General features: G+C 43.8%; 1 protein-coding gene across 1 annotated transcript in view; it reads left to right on the top strand.

Annotated features, from left to right (window-relative positions):
• Positions 1 to 1515: 1515 nt before the first annotated feature.
• Positions 1516 to 14452, top strand: part of CARS2 (cysteinyl-tRNA synthetase 2, mitochondrial (putative)) — a 165674-nt gene continuing 152737 nt past the window's right edge. Inside the window, exons 1-3 of the mRNA XM_006851542.1 lie at positions 1516 to 1772; positions 2192 to 2242; positions 13290 to 13407. Of these exons, the coding sequence (XP_006851605.1) occupies positions 1516 to 1772; positions 2192 to 2242; positions 13290 to 13407 (426 nt within the window). The remainder of the gene's footprint in view (positions 1773 to 2191; positions 2243 to 13289; positions 13408 to 14452) is intronic.

Raw genomic sequence — 14452 nt, 5'->3', positions numbered from 1 at the left:
TTTCTCAGAAACCCTATGCAGGGTCCCTGTGAGTTGTAACTGACTCCATAGTGCTTAATAATAAAACAGTACGGTGCTGTGGGTTAATGTGCTGAACTGCAAGGTCGGCGGTTCAAGGTCACCAGGCGCTCCTTGAAAACCCTATACCTGGTCGCTGTGAGTCGGAAACGACTCGAAGGCACTTAACAGCAAGAACTACTTAATAATTAAAATAATAGTTTATTCCAGACTTAAATTTGAATCAATTGTAAAGTTGGGCTCCAGCGATCTTGAAAATATTTCTTTGGGAGTGAGTGGGGTAAGTAGTAGAAGAATAAGGAGAACTTGTGGCGCAATGGTTAAGTGCTTGGCAGCCGACCTAAAGGTTGGCAGTTGGAGCCCACTAGTTTCTCCTCAGGGCATGATGGGACAGTCTGCGTCCTTACAGATTGTAGCGTTGGAAACCCAACAGGACAGTGGGACGGGCAGTTCTACTCTCTCTAGAGGATCGCTCTGAGCCAGAATGGACGCTACATCACTGGGAAATCGGGTTTTGGACTCTGGAAATATATTTGTCTTTACTTTAGCATTTCCCTTTAACCAGGGCACCCGAAATACTAAAAATTGAAACTGAGGACGTTTTAAAGACTGCAAAACCAAGAGAGATTTAAAACAAAAAACACTCGTTTGCAGGTCACCAATTTATAAATAACTACAAGTACCTATTCAAAAGACCCATTTAAACCACAGTTCAGAATTTTGTTGTTCTCAAGAGATGTGCTAGTAGAACTTTTAACCTTTAAATAAAAAGTGTCAATTTCCTGCTACATATGTATCATGAATGTGCAGCTTTGTTATCTTTGGCCTTTCATTCCGAGATCTTGGAAAGGGTAATGTGTGTGTGTGTGTTGGGATTGCAAATATACTTCACTCAATTTCACGGACCTCCGAGGTGAGGCGGCTGGTGCCCAATACTGTAAAATCTTTTCTAGACTGGGGCAATACGAACAACGCCACCCTCGCGATGTCCTCTCGGTTCCCCATCCAGCCAGAGAGGAGGGATTGATTTGGTTTGCACTGCGTCCAACAGATGCCTAGCTACGACCTGCGCCTATTACGAGAAAGCCTAATTAGCTTTGAAGGGACGCGCAGCTCCCGCCGCGAATCTCGCCTCTTCCTGCAGCCTCCGGGAGGAGGGTATCCGTGACGTTAGTCCCACAGTCCTGGCCGAAGTGCTCAGGCTCACGTGCAGTCTTCCGCTGCGGCCCGCCCTTTACCTCCCGCGTCGGATCACTACAGGACTGCGAGAGCAGGAGTAGCTCACACGCAGGATGCCCAGCGCCTAGATTGATCGCGGTTTCCTGAGGCTTCTTCCGGGAGTAGGCGGGGTCGGGGCGTGGCTCGGGGGGTTGTGGTCTCTGGGGCGGGGCCATCGCAGGGCGGGCGGTGCGTCTGCGCCTCGGGGTGGTGCTTGTAGCCTTGGCGGCCACTAGCTCCCAAGGTCTGGTCTCTGCAGCTCTCACAGGCCTGCGGATCATGCTGCGGACGCACGGGGCCCGCCTGCCGCCCACCGATCGCTGGCTGCCATTCGGCCGCCACTGTCTTCAGCTCTTCCCCGCTGCGCTGAGCCGCAGATCGGGAGAGCCGGGGCAGGCCCTAGGCCGACCTGTGTCGGTGGGACGAGGGCAAGATTGGCTGCAACCTACGGGCCATGACACGGGCGTCAAGGTCTACAACAGTTTAACCAGACGGAAAGACCCTTTAATAGTGGCCAACGCGGATGCCGTGTCCTGGTAGCGTTTTGACACCTTTGTGGGGTTTGGGACAATTCTTGGGTGGACTCACAGGTGTGGTGGTGGAGCCAGAGAGGGGAAAGAACTGTAAATGTAACAGTTTTGGGTGGTGTAGACTTTCTGTTGGTGAAAGAGGCTAATTTCTTAGATGACTAGCATTCATTCATAAAATGCAGTGTATCCGTTTAAGGCATTGAGTTTCAAGTGAACGTATGGGTTTTCTGTACAACTTCAGTGATTCATGAAAACAATGGAACCCAAGTTACGCATTTGCCAAAAGTTTTTAAATGCCATCGAGTCGGCTCCCAAAGTAAACACTTTAAAAAAAAAAAAAAGATGATTCTATGGTCAACGAAACTGGGAATGTAGCGTTCTCTCTTGCAGGTGTCTTACATGATGGATTTTATCTTTATTCCCAGGTACAGCTGTGGGCCCACTGTATATGATCATGCTCACCTTGGCCATGCGAGGTGAGTTTTCTGGATTTGAATTTTCACCCTTCATCTCTGAAGTGGCAATTTAAAATGTTGAATAATGACGTCAGGTATCACGGCAGTCTGTTTTGTTTTTTATACCAATTCTAAATATTGGTGCTTGTTTCATAAATGAGGAAATTCAGGGCGACAATGAAAAACAGTAAGAAATAACTTCTTTGGGGATTAGATGTTTCTTGGTTGGATTAGTGAGATGTAAAAACCTTTCAAAGGAGCTCTGGTAGCGTAGTGGTTACAAATCGGGCTACGAGCCTCTTGGGGTCAGCAGTTCGAAACAACCAGCTGTTCCGCGGAGAAAGATGAGACTTTCTGCTCCGGTAAAGATTTACAGCCTCAGAAACCCTGTACAGGGTCACTATGAGTCGGAGCCGACTCCACAGCACATAACAACAACAACAAAGGCCTTTCCAGAAGCTCTGGAGTGTATCTGGTCAGGAATCATTTCTGGCTGCAGTATTTATTAGCTGAACAACCTTGGACAAACTATTTTTGGGGAGCAGGACTTACTTTGGTGAGTTCATACATAATAGAACACTTGTCATTGCAGCCATTTTTGTGTCTGTGACATTACTTACCTTCACCATGTTGTGGAGCCGCCCACTGCCGTGCGCTGTTTCCAATTTTTTTTCTCACGCTTAACAAGAACACAATAGTGCCATGATTCTCCGTTCTCCCCCACAGCCTCCCTTGATAACCATGAATAAACTTCCGTCTCTATACATTTGTCTATTCTGGTTATTTCAGATAGGCAGGCATGATCCATTTATGTGAAATAATACTGCTCTGCGTTTTTGAGATTTTTGAGATGGGAATGATAATAGTATCTAGTTTTTGACTCTTTAATCAATCTTTTTGAGATAATTTCATAAGATTTGCTTGTAAGATCATTTCAGTACAGTGCTGCGCTTAACCCAGTACCTAATGAGTTTCTTGGGTTTTTAAAAAAATGTTTTATTATGAATTATGTGATAGTTTACATGGGAGAACATTAGTTTTATATCCATCCTATCCTATGTAGTTTCATTGCCATGGTTATAGTCCCCTCCATGCATCATCAACCAACCAAAGGGTATACACTACAAGCCTGCCCGGCGGTCATCAGCACACAGCCCCTCTCCCTCTCTGGGTCTAGAGTCCCCTGCTGTACCATCTCTCCACGTCATCTTCTCTGCCTCCATCTCAGGCATCCAGTGACTTGTTTTAAAATATCAATAATTATTAGCAGCTTTTATCATTGGAGAATAAGTAACTGAACCAAGACCACACAAGAAATCTTAGAACCTGTATTTAACCAGTCAGCTACCTAATATTTGTTATTTTGGCCTCTTATCCGTAAGCTAAGGAGCTCTTGTAGTGTAGTGGTTATGAGTCAGGCTGCCAACCTCAAGGTCAGCAGTTCGAAACTACCAGTGGTTCCGTGGAGAAAGATGAGGCATTCTGTTCCCGTAAAGACTGACAGCCTCAGAAACTCTGTACAGGGTCACTATGAATCAGAACCGACTCCATGGTACTTAACAAAACATACTGCCTTCTACATTTGTCAAGATGACTACAAATGTATTAATTGCTTGAAAACTGACTCCTTAATATTTGGCGAGTTATTTTCTGCATTGTTGTTATTCAACCTACACTAAAAGTTACTTTTCATTTATTTATTCAGTATAGTTTACTAGAAATTATTTTTACCACCCAGCAAGAGCTAAGCATTTTTTTTTTGTTATGACAATGTAAATATAAGAGTCTTTTTTTTTTTTTCCTTCACTTGGATTAATTTGCTGTTAATTTCTGAAAACGTATTTTTAGCCTCTTTATTGAAGCATAAAATACAGAAATAATACAGATCTTACATCTACAGCTGAATGAATATTTGCAGCACTCAGGTCAAGAAACAGAATGTTACCAATACCCCAGAATCCTTAGGGTTCCCTTTCATTGCTCCCATTACCTACCCACCATTCAATTGTAACCACTATTGAGTAAGTATGTTGACTTGGTTGATGATTATGTCTCAGTAAGATAGAATGTATTTATCAAGAAGAGTCATTTGATTAAAGACGTCCCTGGGACATAGAAGACATAAATGCTACAAAATTTCTGAATAAAAGGGAGACAATGGTGGCAGGGATGGGCAGGCCTTGCAGAAGCTCCCTGGCTCAGTTGCTTGTGTGAACTTTGAGTGCTGGTAATAATAATATCAGTTAGAACAATATGAATTAAAATCAGCCCAAGACTGAGCTCTTTGAGATGTGTCAGACAGCCTCCATTTTCTGATCTGTTTACCAATTCTAACACCAGCTGTACCTCCCATAGCACTCCTTTCTGCGTTTGAGAGTCTGTTGCAATGACCACGCAGAACTCACGGATCATACTTACAGTTAAATAGTTTATTAAAGAAGCAACAGGGTATAATTCAGGAAGCAAACAGGCAAAGTCTGTCTTTCCCTCCTTCAGGACTAGACAGTTGTCTCGGTTCATCTTGGCAGTGCAGGTCTCCTCTTGGCCCTGCCATCTGCCACCACCAACCCTGCTGTAGGGTGGTTCTACCATGGATTCCTTTTGGGCCTTTCATGGTCTTTAAAGTTACAACTCTTGATCTGAGTTACAGCTCCCTTAAGAGGTTTCTTGCCTCCGCTCTCTTTGCTTCTTTTTCCTTCTGTTTTTTTTTTTTTTTTTTTTTTTTTCTGCTCCTTGCTTCCTGAAAAACTTCTGTGGGGTTGACTGCTTACATGTGTAACTCCTTGTCAATTTCTAAGTGTAGCCCCTCCCAGCTGGGCTCAAACTGGCCAGGCTTCTCTCAGTAGGCCACAGACACTTCATTTGCATTGTAGGTTATAGTCACCTCATTTGCATAGTCTATTGACCAATCCCTGCGTGGTACATATCAATCACAAGGCAGGCTGCAGTCCAGTACCAACCAAAAAGTATCAAAACCAATTACCCTAGACAAAAGTAACAGATCCTCTAGGGTAGAAAGTTAGGACAAAGGTAACTCCGACTTCCAGGGTTTAGGGTGTGGGTGGGGATGGGAGCAGAATCTCAAGCTACTTTTACCAAACAACCCAGGTTGCCTCATTTTCTACTGAGCAAGCAACCTGGTGGGTTTAAGCTCCCAACTTTTGAGTTAGCTGAATGCTTAAGTAGTGCATTACCAGGGTTCCTAAGGCCAAAGACCATAGAAAGGAATCTTTTCACCACGGTTAGGACCTGGTGTGGTGCTGTAGGATACTTAGGTTGGTTTGAACCACAAGGTCGGCGGTTCAAATCCACCAGCTGCTCCTCAGAAACCCTGTACAGGGTTATTATGAGTTGGAACCTACTCTATATGGCACTAAATAAGAACCGTAAGATAAAGTTCAGAATTCTTGCTATCTACGTGGTCCTGACGCAAAGTCGGTATGAGTAGGAATCAGACGGCAGTGGGTTTTATGTGTTCCTGAGTCATCTTTTAACCATTCAAGGGTTATTTCTGACCTCTTTCCTTCCATGTAGCCTCACTGGCCTTAAATAAACAGACCTACGTATTTCACATACAGCACATACTATATGCATCAGGCACTATTCTAAACACCTTAGGAATGTCAACCAACTAGCCCCTCTTAACAATACCAGATGTGGGTACTATTATTGTCTCCAGATGGCAAATGGGAAAGCCTCACTTCAGAGGGGTTTATGGAACTTGCCCAGGATCCCATGGCTAGTGAGTGATGAATGAGGCCATCGGGCCATGTTCTTGCCCACTGTGCAGCGCTGCTTTGACAAAAGCTCAGTTCTGTCCTACACAGGGCTTCTTCACACACCGAATCTCCCCTTAACCTTTCCTTGCTGTCAGCTTGGATAACACTTAGGTCTTAGCAAGACTAATTTGCCCTGCCCCACCTCCCCTCCTTTTTCGCTCTCAATTCGCTACCTTTTCACAACCCTTTTTAAGGTGTTTATAGTTCTGTTTCCAGAGGACGGATTATTAGCACAGTGCTTAGTACAAACCTCAAACACAGCTGTTGAGTAGGTTCGAACTTATAGCAACCCTATAGCTTAAACTTGAAGGGTGGGTATTGTGTGCCTATGAGATTCCAACTCATAGCAACTCTGAGGACAGAGCGGAAGTGCCCCATCGGGGTTTCTAGGGTGTAATCTATATGGGAACAGATCGCCAGGTATTTTCTCCCACAGAGTGACTGATGAGTTTGAACAGCCCTTTTGGTTTTCAGTGCTTAATTATTGTGCCACCAGGGTTCCTTTCAAAGATGTTGTTGCTGTGGTTAAGTGCTATCGAGTCGGTTCTGACCCATAGCAACCCTATATAGGGTTTCCGAGAAACAGCTAGTGAGCTTGAACTGCTGACCTTGCAGTTCAAATGGCCTGTCTCATAGCAACCTGTTTAAAATTTCTGAGGATTGGCTGGTGGGTTTGAATTGCCAACCATGAGGTTAACAGTTTAGTGCCTATCCTACAGCACCACATAAGGACCCTTTTCAGGGATGAGTAGGGCTCAGTTAAGTAGATAGATCCTGAAGAATGACCATCTTTTCCAGGAAGAGAGGTTGGGCAGAGAGGTGCAGATCTTAAAAAAAAAAAAAAAAGAAAGAAATAGACTAGCTTGGTTCACATAGGAGGGGAGTGGAGAAGAGATAGAGTGGTTGGGGCCAAATTGATATATTTCATTATCTGGCCTGAAAAGTTGGACTTTTTATCATAGTAGGTAGAGTGGTCTTGGAGAGTTGTAAGTAAAACCTTTTAATGTTGGGAATAATATTAGCAACTATTTATATGAGCACCTTCATTTTAATGACTGAGACAGTTAAGATCTTTAACAACGAATTGACCCAACTGACAGTCACAACTTAGGGCAGAGCTCCAGAGAGAATCTAAGGTCTTCCTAGTCTTGATGCTGGATTCTTTGGACCCTGTCTCTGTCTGTCCAGCCCTGCAGCTTGGCTAACAAGCTGTGGTAATGGCATACTTGCAGCATCTTGGGAATTTCAGTTCCTCAGACCTTACGTTATCCTTGAGACCTCAGCCAGGTTAGCGCTGGTCCAGCTCTGCTGTTTGCAGCAGTAGCTCTAACTTCAGTTTGAGCTCTTCTTGATCAGGGATGTGATTTTACTCTTGTTTTCATTTTGATTTGGGATGCCATAAATCTTTGAAATCTCATTTCTTGTGAAGTCTTTGCCAACTCAAGACTGTTGAAAGGTTCTAGTGATGATAGAGGTAGCTTCTGTATCGGAGGCTCAGAGGCATGGCGACCCCTCGTGTAACAGAATGAGATGTTGCTACATCTTCTGAGGGTTTTCCTCATCCTCACTGGTCCTCTACCAAAGTGATGCCCTAATCCAGTGATGAGTCCTTCCTGATGACGTGTCCAAAGTGAATGAGTTGAAATCCAGGGCAGTATTCTATGGTTACTATGATTCTCGCTGGCTCATTTTCAGAAATGATCACCAGATGTTACTTTTTAGTCTGTTTTGATCTGGACACTCCAGTGAGGAGTCCATCATAGGGACCCTGCAGGCATTTGAAATTCTCGTGGTGACATAGTAACACACAAGCCACCACAGTGTGACAAATGGAGGATAGTGGTAGTGACTCTGTTGGGGAATCGAACCCTAGTTTCCTGCATGATAGATGAGGGTACAGAAGCTGGGTACAGCAATCTCGTGGGTCTGCCCAGTTTATAGATAAACAGACTGCAGTTTCAGGAAGCTCAATACTTTGCAGTTTCAAAAGTTTTTGTCTCTGGAATTGAAAGTGAGACCCAGTCACTTGTGGGGAAAGGTTGAGTGAGTGTGGAAGGTTGACATTGTAAGGTTCACATATGGCTGGGGAACGGGGTGGTGGGAATTATTTTATGAATTCATATTTAGAGAAGTTGCACAGATGATGGTGAGGAGCATGGAATTTGATGATCTTGAGTTTCAAGGTGGTTATTAGGAGAAACCCAGTTCTTAAGATTTTTAACGGATTTTAAAAGCGTTTAGTTGTAAAAGTCTGAGTTAACCCAATATAGTATATAAATAAACTGGTGTTTTGAATATTGCACAGTGTTGTTTTGTTGTAAGGGCCATCCAGTTGGTTCCAACTCACAGCGATCCTGTGCACAACAGAATGAAACACTGCCCAGTCCCGGGTCATTCTTGCAACTGTTAAGCTTGAGCCCATTGCTGCTGTCACTGTACTAATCCATCTCACTGGGGGTCATCCTCTTTTGTGCTGACCCTCCATGTTACCAAGCATGATGTCCTTCTCTGGGTTCTGGTCCCTCCTGATACTGTGTCTGAACTATGAGAGATGAAGTCTTGTCATCCTGGCTTCTAAGGAGCACTCTGGCTGTAATTCTTTCAACATACACTTGTCAGTTCTTCTGGTAGTACATGGTACTTTAAATATTCTTTTTCAACACCATAACTCAAATACATTAATTCTTCTATGATCTTCCTTATTCATTGTCCAACTTTCACAAGCCTGAGACTGTTGAAAATACTATGGCTTGGGTCAGGCACACCTTAGTCCTCAAACTGGTATCTTTGTTCTTGAACACTTTAAAGAGGTCTTGTACAGCAGATTTGCCTCAGGCAATAGAATACCTTTTTTTTTTTTTTTAAGTTTTTATTGTGAATTGAGTGATAGTTTACATGGGAGAACATCAGCTTTACATTCATCCTATCATATTTCATTTCATTGCAATGATTACAATCCCCTCCATGCATCATCATTCAACAGTTATTTGCTTCTATTCCTTCTGTTTTTTGAATGTACACCAAAACACTCAGGAATATATAATCATTCAAACAACCAAAGGACACACCCTGCAAGCCTGCCCCCTGGCTGCCAGCACACAGCCCCTCTCCCTCCATGAGTCAGTCTAAAGTCCCCAGCCACTCCATCTCTCCGCGTCGTCATCTCTGCCTCCATCTCTGGTGTCACTGCTTCTCTGGATAGGGTCCCACACTCTGCTCTTCTCCCTCTCGATGGTCTCAGGGTCCTCAGCTCCTGGACTGCAAGATCAACGACTCCCTCTTTTTGTTACAAAGCATCTACCTTTACATTTGCAACAATTGCAATCAGTACTGATAACAGTTACTCAATATTGAATCACAAGAGTCTTATCCCCATCTCCTTTCACCAGCCCCTTCTAGACAGGTTGAAAATCACTCAGTGGAGATTCTACCTTTCCCCTCACTCTCTGAAATTAAACTCCCCCTAGAAAACTTGTAAGCCAGTCACTTCGTGCGTTTGTAGCCCCCCATTTTAGGTAGTCAATGTCTAAGTTGCCCATCCCTGTCAACCGTGTGGACTGAGGGGGTGGGAATGATTCTCGTTGTGAAGATTCCTTTCCTCTTTTAAGCTACTACATCCATAAGTATAGGTCAAATTCATCAAATTGTAGCAGATTGATAGTGTACTCATTTTTAAGGTACAATCTTATACAGCCTTAATAGGATTGTATTTGTCTCAAGTTATTATTTGCTTCTATCTGTTTTGTCACAGTGAAAAATTAGAATTATTCTAGAATGTTTACAAAGCTGGTAAAAGCTCTGAGTATTTTAACTGGTTTTCAGGGACTTCATAACATTCATAGAAAAATTCCATTCTCTTTGTATTATGAGCACATAAGTAAGTTCTCTTAGTGTGCAATGGTGATTCAGTAGTAAAATTCACTCCTTTCATATGCTATCCAGGAGTTCTGGTAGCGTAGTGGTTACAAGTCGGGTTGCTAACCTCAAGGTGAGCAGTTCGAAACTCCCAGCTGTTCCACGGGAGAAAGATGAGGGTTTCTGCTCCCATAAAGATTTACAGCCTCGGAAACCGTATGCAGGGTCACTATGAGTCAGAACTGACTTAACAGTACATAACCACCACCACCACCACCATGTGTAGCTATCCTAAGCAGTGCTTCTAGCCACTACCCTTGTGTGGGCGGAGTCTGTGTGTTGCTATGACGCTTCCCTTGTGTGGGCGGAGTCTGTGTGTTGCTATGACGCTTCCCTTGAGTGGGCGGAGTCTGCATGTTGCTATGACGCTGAGCAGGTTTTACTGGAGTTTCCAGACTAAGATGGACTAGGAAGAAAGTTCTGGAGATTTATTTTAGAAAACCGTACAGAAACGGAACGCAGCCAGGCAGCCGTCAGCCAATCACGGGGAATGGTGCATGGCGTTGCCATGAGTCGAGGGCCTACTCAAAGCAACACACTCACTGAACATAAACTAAAATAAAAATCATAACACTGAGCGCAGTAACTGAAGCTTCTGTTTGTTGCAGTTAGTGCTTATGTACACAGTTGTGGTGGGTTGCCAGTCTCTTTTCTTTACCTTCTGGTTGTGAATTGGGTGAAGGTTTAGCTAAGACATCTGTGTTCTAGTCAACAATTCATACACATTTTGTTTCATGTCACTTGATTAACTCACTTCCTCCATGTGTTTTCTGTTTCTTTTCTTCCTTTTTTCTTAACCCTTATGAACTCTGTCCTCAGGTAAATGATGCCCTATGATAGCAAACGGTGTGTTATTCTAAGGAGTGTGGACCTCCGTACTGTTACTGTTCTCCCTATAGACCTGTCTGGGTGAGAACTAACCACGGGGATGCGTTCAGTTCCAGACTGGAAGGGAGACCAAGGGTCTTAGTCTTTGGGGTTCCATTAGTCTGTCCAGCCAGGAAGCCTGGTCTTTTTATGGTTTTGAGTTTTGTTCCACATTTTTTTCCTACTCTATCCATGATCTGCAGTCCTGGTGTGGTTCTGTAGATTAAAGCACTGGGCTGCAAAGTTGGTTTAAACTTCAAAGTCGGTGGTTCAAACTCACCAGCCACTCCTCAGAAACCCTACTATACAGGGCTGCTATGAGTCTGAACTGATTCAACAGTGCTTGACAACAGTGACAGCAATCCATAACCTAACTGCCTTTCAGAGCAGCTGTTAGTGGTAGCTGGGCACCGTATAGTTCCTGTGTTCTCAGGGTCCAGAAAGCTACTGTTTGCACAGTCCACTAGTCTGTTGGATTGATTGTTTCCATGTCTTTAGTTTTCTGAACTCTTTCTGTTTGGATAGGAAGAGACCAGTAGTTGTACTTTTGCAAAAGTGGCAGGGACACCCAAGTCTGACTCCCTCTGGCTTCACAAAGACAAAGGAGAATCAAAGTCTAATTCAGCTGAAGTCCAGTTCCTATGAGACGTGCCTTCACCCCGCAATCTTCTGTGCCTTCTTCTGACACTGAGCACCCCTCCCACAGCGCTCTCTGCTTCCTTTACATCTGCGTCACCAATCCACTGCAGTGGCCACACAGAGCTCTTAGACATTCTCTCACATGGGGCTTATCAGGGAAGTGAACAGGGTACAATTCAAGATTCGAAACAACTCAGGATGCAGCAGTTCTCAAGTCCAGAACGTCTCTGCTCGGCCATACTGCTGGTCTCTCAGCCTGGTGACCATTCAGCCTCTGCCTTGCTTGGACAAGTGTTACAGAACTCCTTGTTGTTGTTATGTGCCGTGGAGTCAGTTCCGGCTCATAGTGACCCAGCACAGTGTTTCCGAGGCTGTAAATCTTTACGGGAACAGAACGCCTCATCTTTCTCCCGCGGAGCAGCTGGTAGTTTTGAACTGCTGACCTTCAGGTTAGCAGCCCGATTAATAACCACTATGCTACCAGAGCTCCTTTAACCAGTCTGTAAATGCCCAAAGGGTACATTCTGTAAGTAGCTTCCTGCCTGTAGGCACTCGACTGCTGTATCTCTGTGCCAATGCCTCTCCTGCCACCTCTACGCTCTTTTTTCCTCATGGTCCTGGGATTGTCTGTTCTTGCTGTTGAGATGGCTCCTTTTGTGTGTGTGTGTGTGTGAACTGAGTGATAAGTTTACATGGGAGAATATCAGCTTTACACCATTGTTTCACTGCAATGGTTACACTTTCCTCTGTGCCTCATCATTCAACAGTATTTGCTTCCATTCCCTTTGTGTTGGTTTTTTTTTTTGTGTGTGTGTGGGGGGGGGGGGAGACCCTGTACACAAAAACACTCAGGCATATATAAGTCCCCAGCCACTCCATCTCTCCGCGTCGTCATCTCTGCCTCCATCTCTGGTGTCACTGCTTCTCTGGATAGGGTCCCACACTCTGCTCTTCTCCCTTGATGGTCCTAGGGTCCTCTAATTCTGGACTGCAAGATTAACTAATCCCTCATTTTTGTTATAATGCTTCTACCTTTACAGTTGTGACAGTAGCAATTAGTCATGATAACAGTTACTCACTATTGAATCTTAAGAATATTATTCCCATCTTCTTTTACCAGACTCATCTACACAAGATGAAAGCTATTCAATAGGGTCTCTACCTTTCTCCACACACTCTGAAACAAAACTCCCTCGTGAAAACTTGTAAGCCAGTCACTTCGTGCCTTTATCGCCCCCCTGGGATGGCTCCTGTTAAACCTAGTCATGTATTCTTTATTTGCACAATCCCACCCAATCATTTGTTGGGAGTTAAGAAGACTTTGGATTCTTGCTGTGGAGTTGTAAGATAAGCACTGAACTGCTAACTGCAGGGTTGGCAGTTCAAACCCACGAGCCTTTCCTTGGAAACCCTGTACAGGGTCACTATGAGTTGGAGGTAGCTAACTCATTGGCACTTAATATCAAGAAGACTTTGGAAAGAAAAGCCGTATCATGTGCATTGCACACATCCACAAACTTGGATCGCCACTAAGAGCTTTCCAGTTGCTACTCACCAAAGTAGGATGTAGAACACTGTCTTCGTGGCCTGTTATGCCAGTTGACTTTGGTTTCACTGCCCCTGCTCCAGACCATGATCCTGATCCCTCCCCTTTGACAAACCCCAGTGCTTCGTCAGTTTCTCGTGAGACTTTGTATGGGCCTGAAAACGGTGGACCTGTTCCTGTTACTAGCTTCACCTGAACAATCAATTATATGACAGTTTTAGGTACATATCACTATCTTAAGATATAATGTATTTCTTTTAAAATTCCCAATATCTTTGTATATTAAAGATATCGTCACCTTTGTATTTTCCCCTTCTTGCAGCTCCTATGTTAGATTTGACATAATTCGAAGGATCCTAACCAAGGTTTTTGGATGCAACATAGTCATGGTGATGGGAATCACAGATGTGGATGATAAGATTATTAGAAGAGCCAGCGAGGTAAGTGAGGAAGCCTTTTGCATTTACTGGTAACCTGATTCATTGCCGCACTGACCTTTACACAGCAGTTGTTCCTTTTACTGTCTTTTGCACGTAATTGTCATATTTTATTATTCCAGCATGAATATAAATTAATAAAGGAAACAGTGACTGGTTATCAGTATAATGTTTTTTTTGTTGCTAAGTGCTGTGGAGTCTGTTCTAACTCATATTGGCCCTGTATAGTGTTTCTGAGGAGCGGCTGGTGGATTTGAACCACTGATCTTGCTGTTCAAACTGGCCTTGTGGCCCAGTGTGTATCCTACAGTGCCACACCAAGGCTTCGTATTCTTTTTAGTTCTAATGAAGGGACTTCATTTTGGTCACTAAAATGCTTCATTCTGTGGTAGTACCCTGACTTGAACCTTTAATCCCTCCTCTATCCTTTCAGCCTCCAAGATAAATAACTGTAGAGAAGAAATCAGCTTCTAATACTTGGCAGTGGATATATTCATAATTCTCCTAACAATACCTTTATTTCTGTGCTGCTTGATACTTAAAAAGTGATTTTGTTTATAGACTAATCGTATATCACCATTTGAGTATTAAAACAATCCCATGTGCTTGGAATCCTTGTGGGGCACTACAATAAGCACGGGACTGCTTACCAAACCTACCAGCTGCTCCGTGGAAACTCTGAGTTAGAACAGCAGCAGCAACCTCTGCCGGGCAGACGAGACCTTGTTGTGACTTTTTTACATATGTTTCTGAGCCCTGGTGGTGCTGTCAGATAAGCATTAGACTTTAGTCACAAGGTCAGCGGTTCAGACTTCCCAGCCACTCTGTTCCCATGAAGATTTACCCCTCAGAAACCCAACATAGGGTTGCTATGAGTCAGAATCGACTCAGTGGCTGTGAGTTTGGACTTTTACATATGTTTAGGAGTTTTAAAAAATGTTTTTAAATGGTTTCAAACCTACAGAAAAATTGCAATACCAGTATACAGCACTCTTGCATTCCCTTTAGCAGGATTTCCCCCTTACTATTATTGTATCCAAGGAGCTCT

This window comes from Chrysochloris asiatica, unplaced genomic scaffold (assembly GCF_000296735.1).
Source record: "Chrysochloris asiatica unplaced genomic scaffold, ChrAsi1.0 scaffold00029, whole genome shotgun sequence".
Classification (NCBI taxonomy): Eukaryota; Metazoa; Chordata; class Mammalia; order Afrosoricida; family Chrysochloridae; genus Chrysochloris; species Chrysochloris asiatica.
This window is presented reverse-complemented; position numbering and strand designations above follow the sequence as displayed.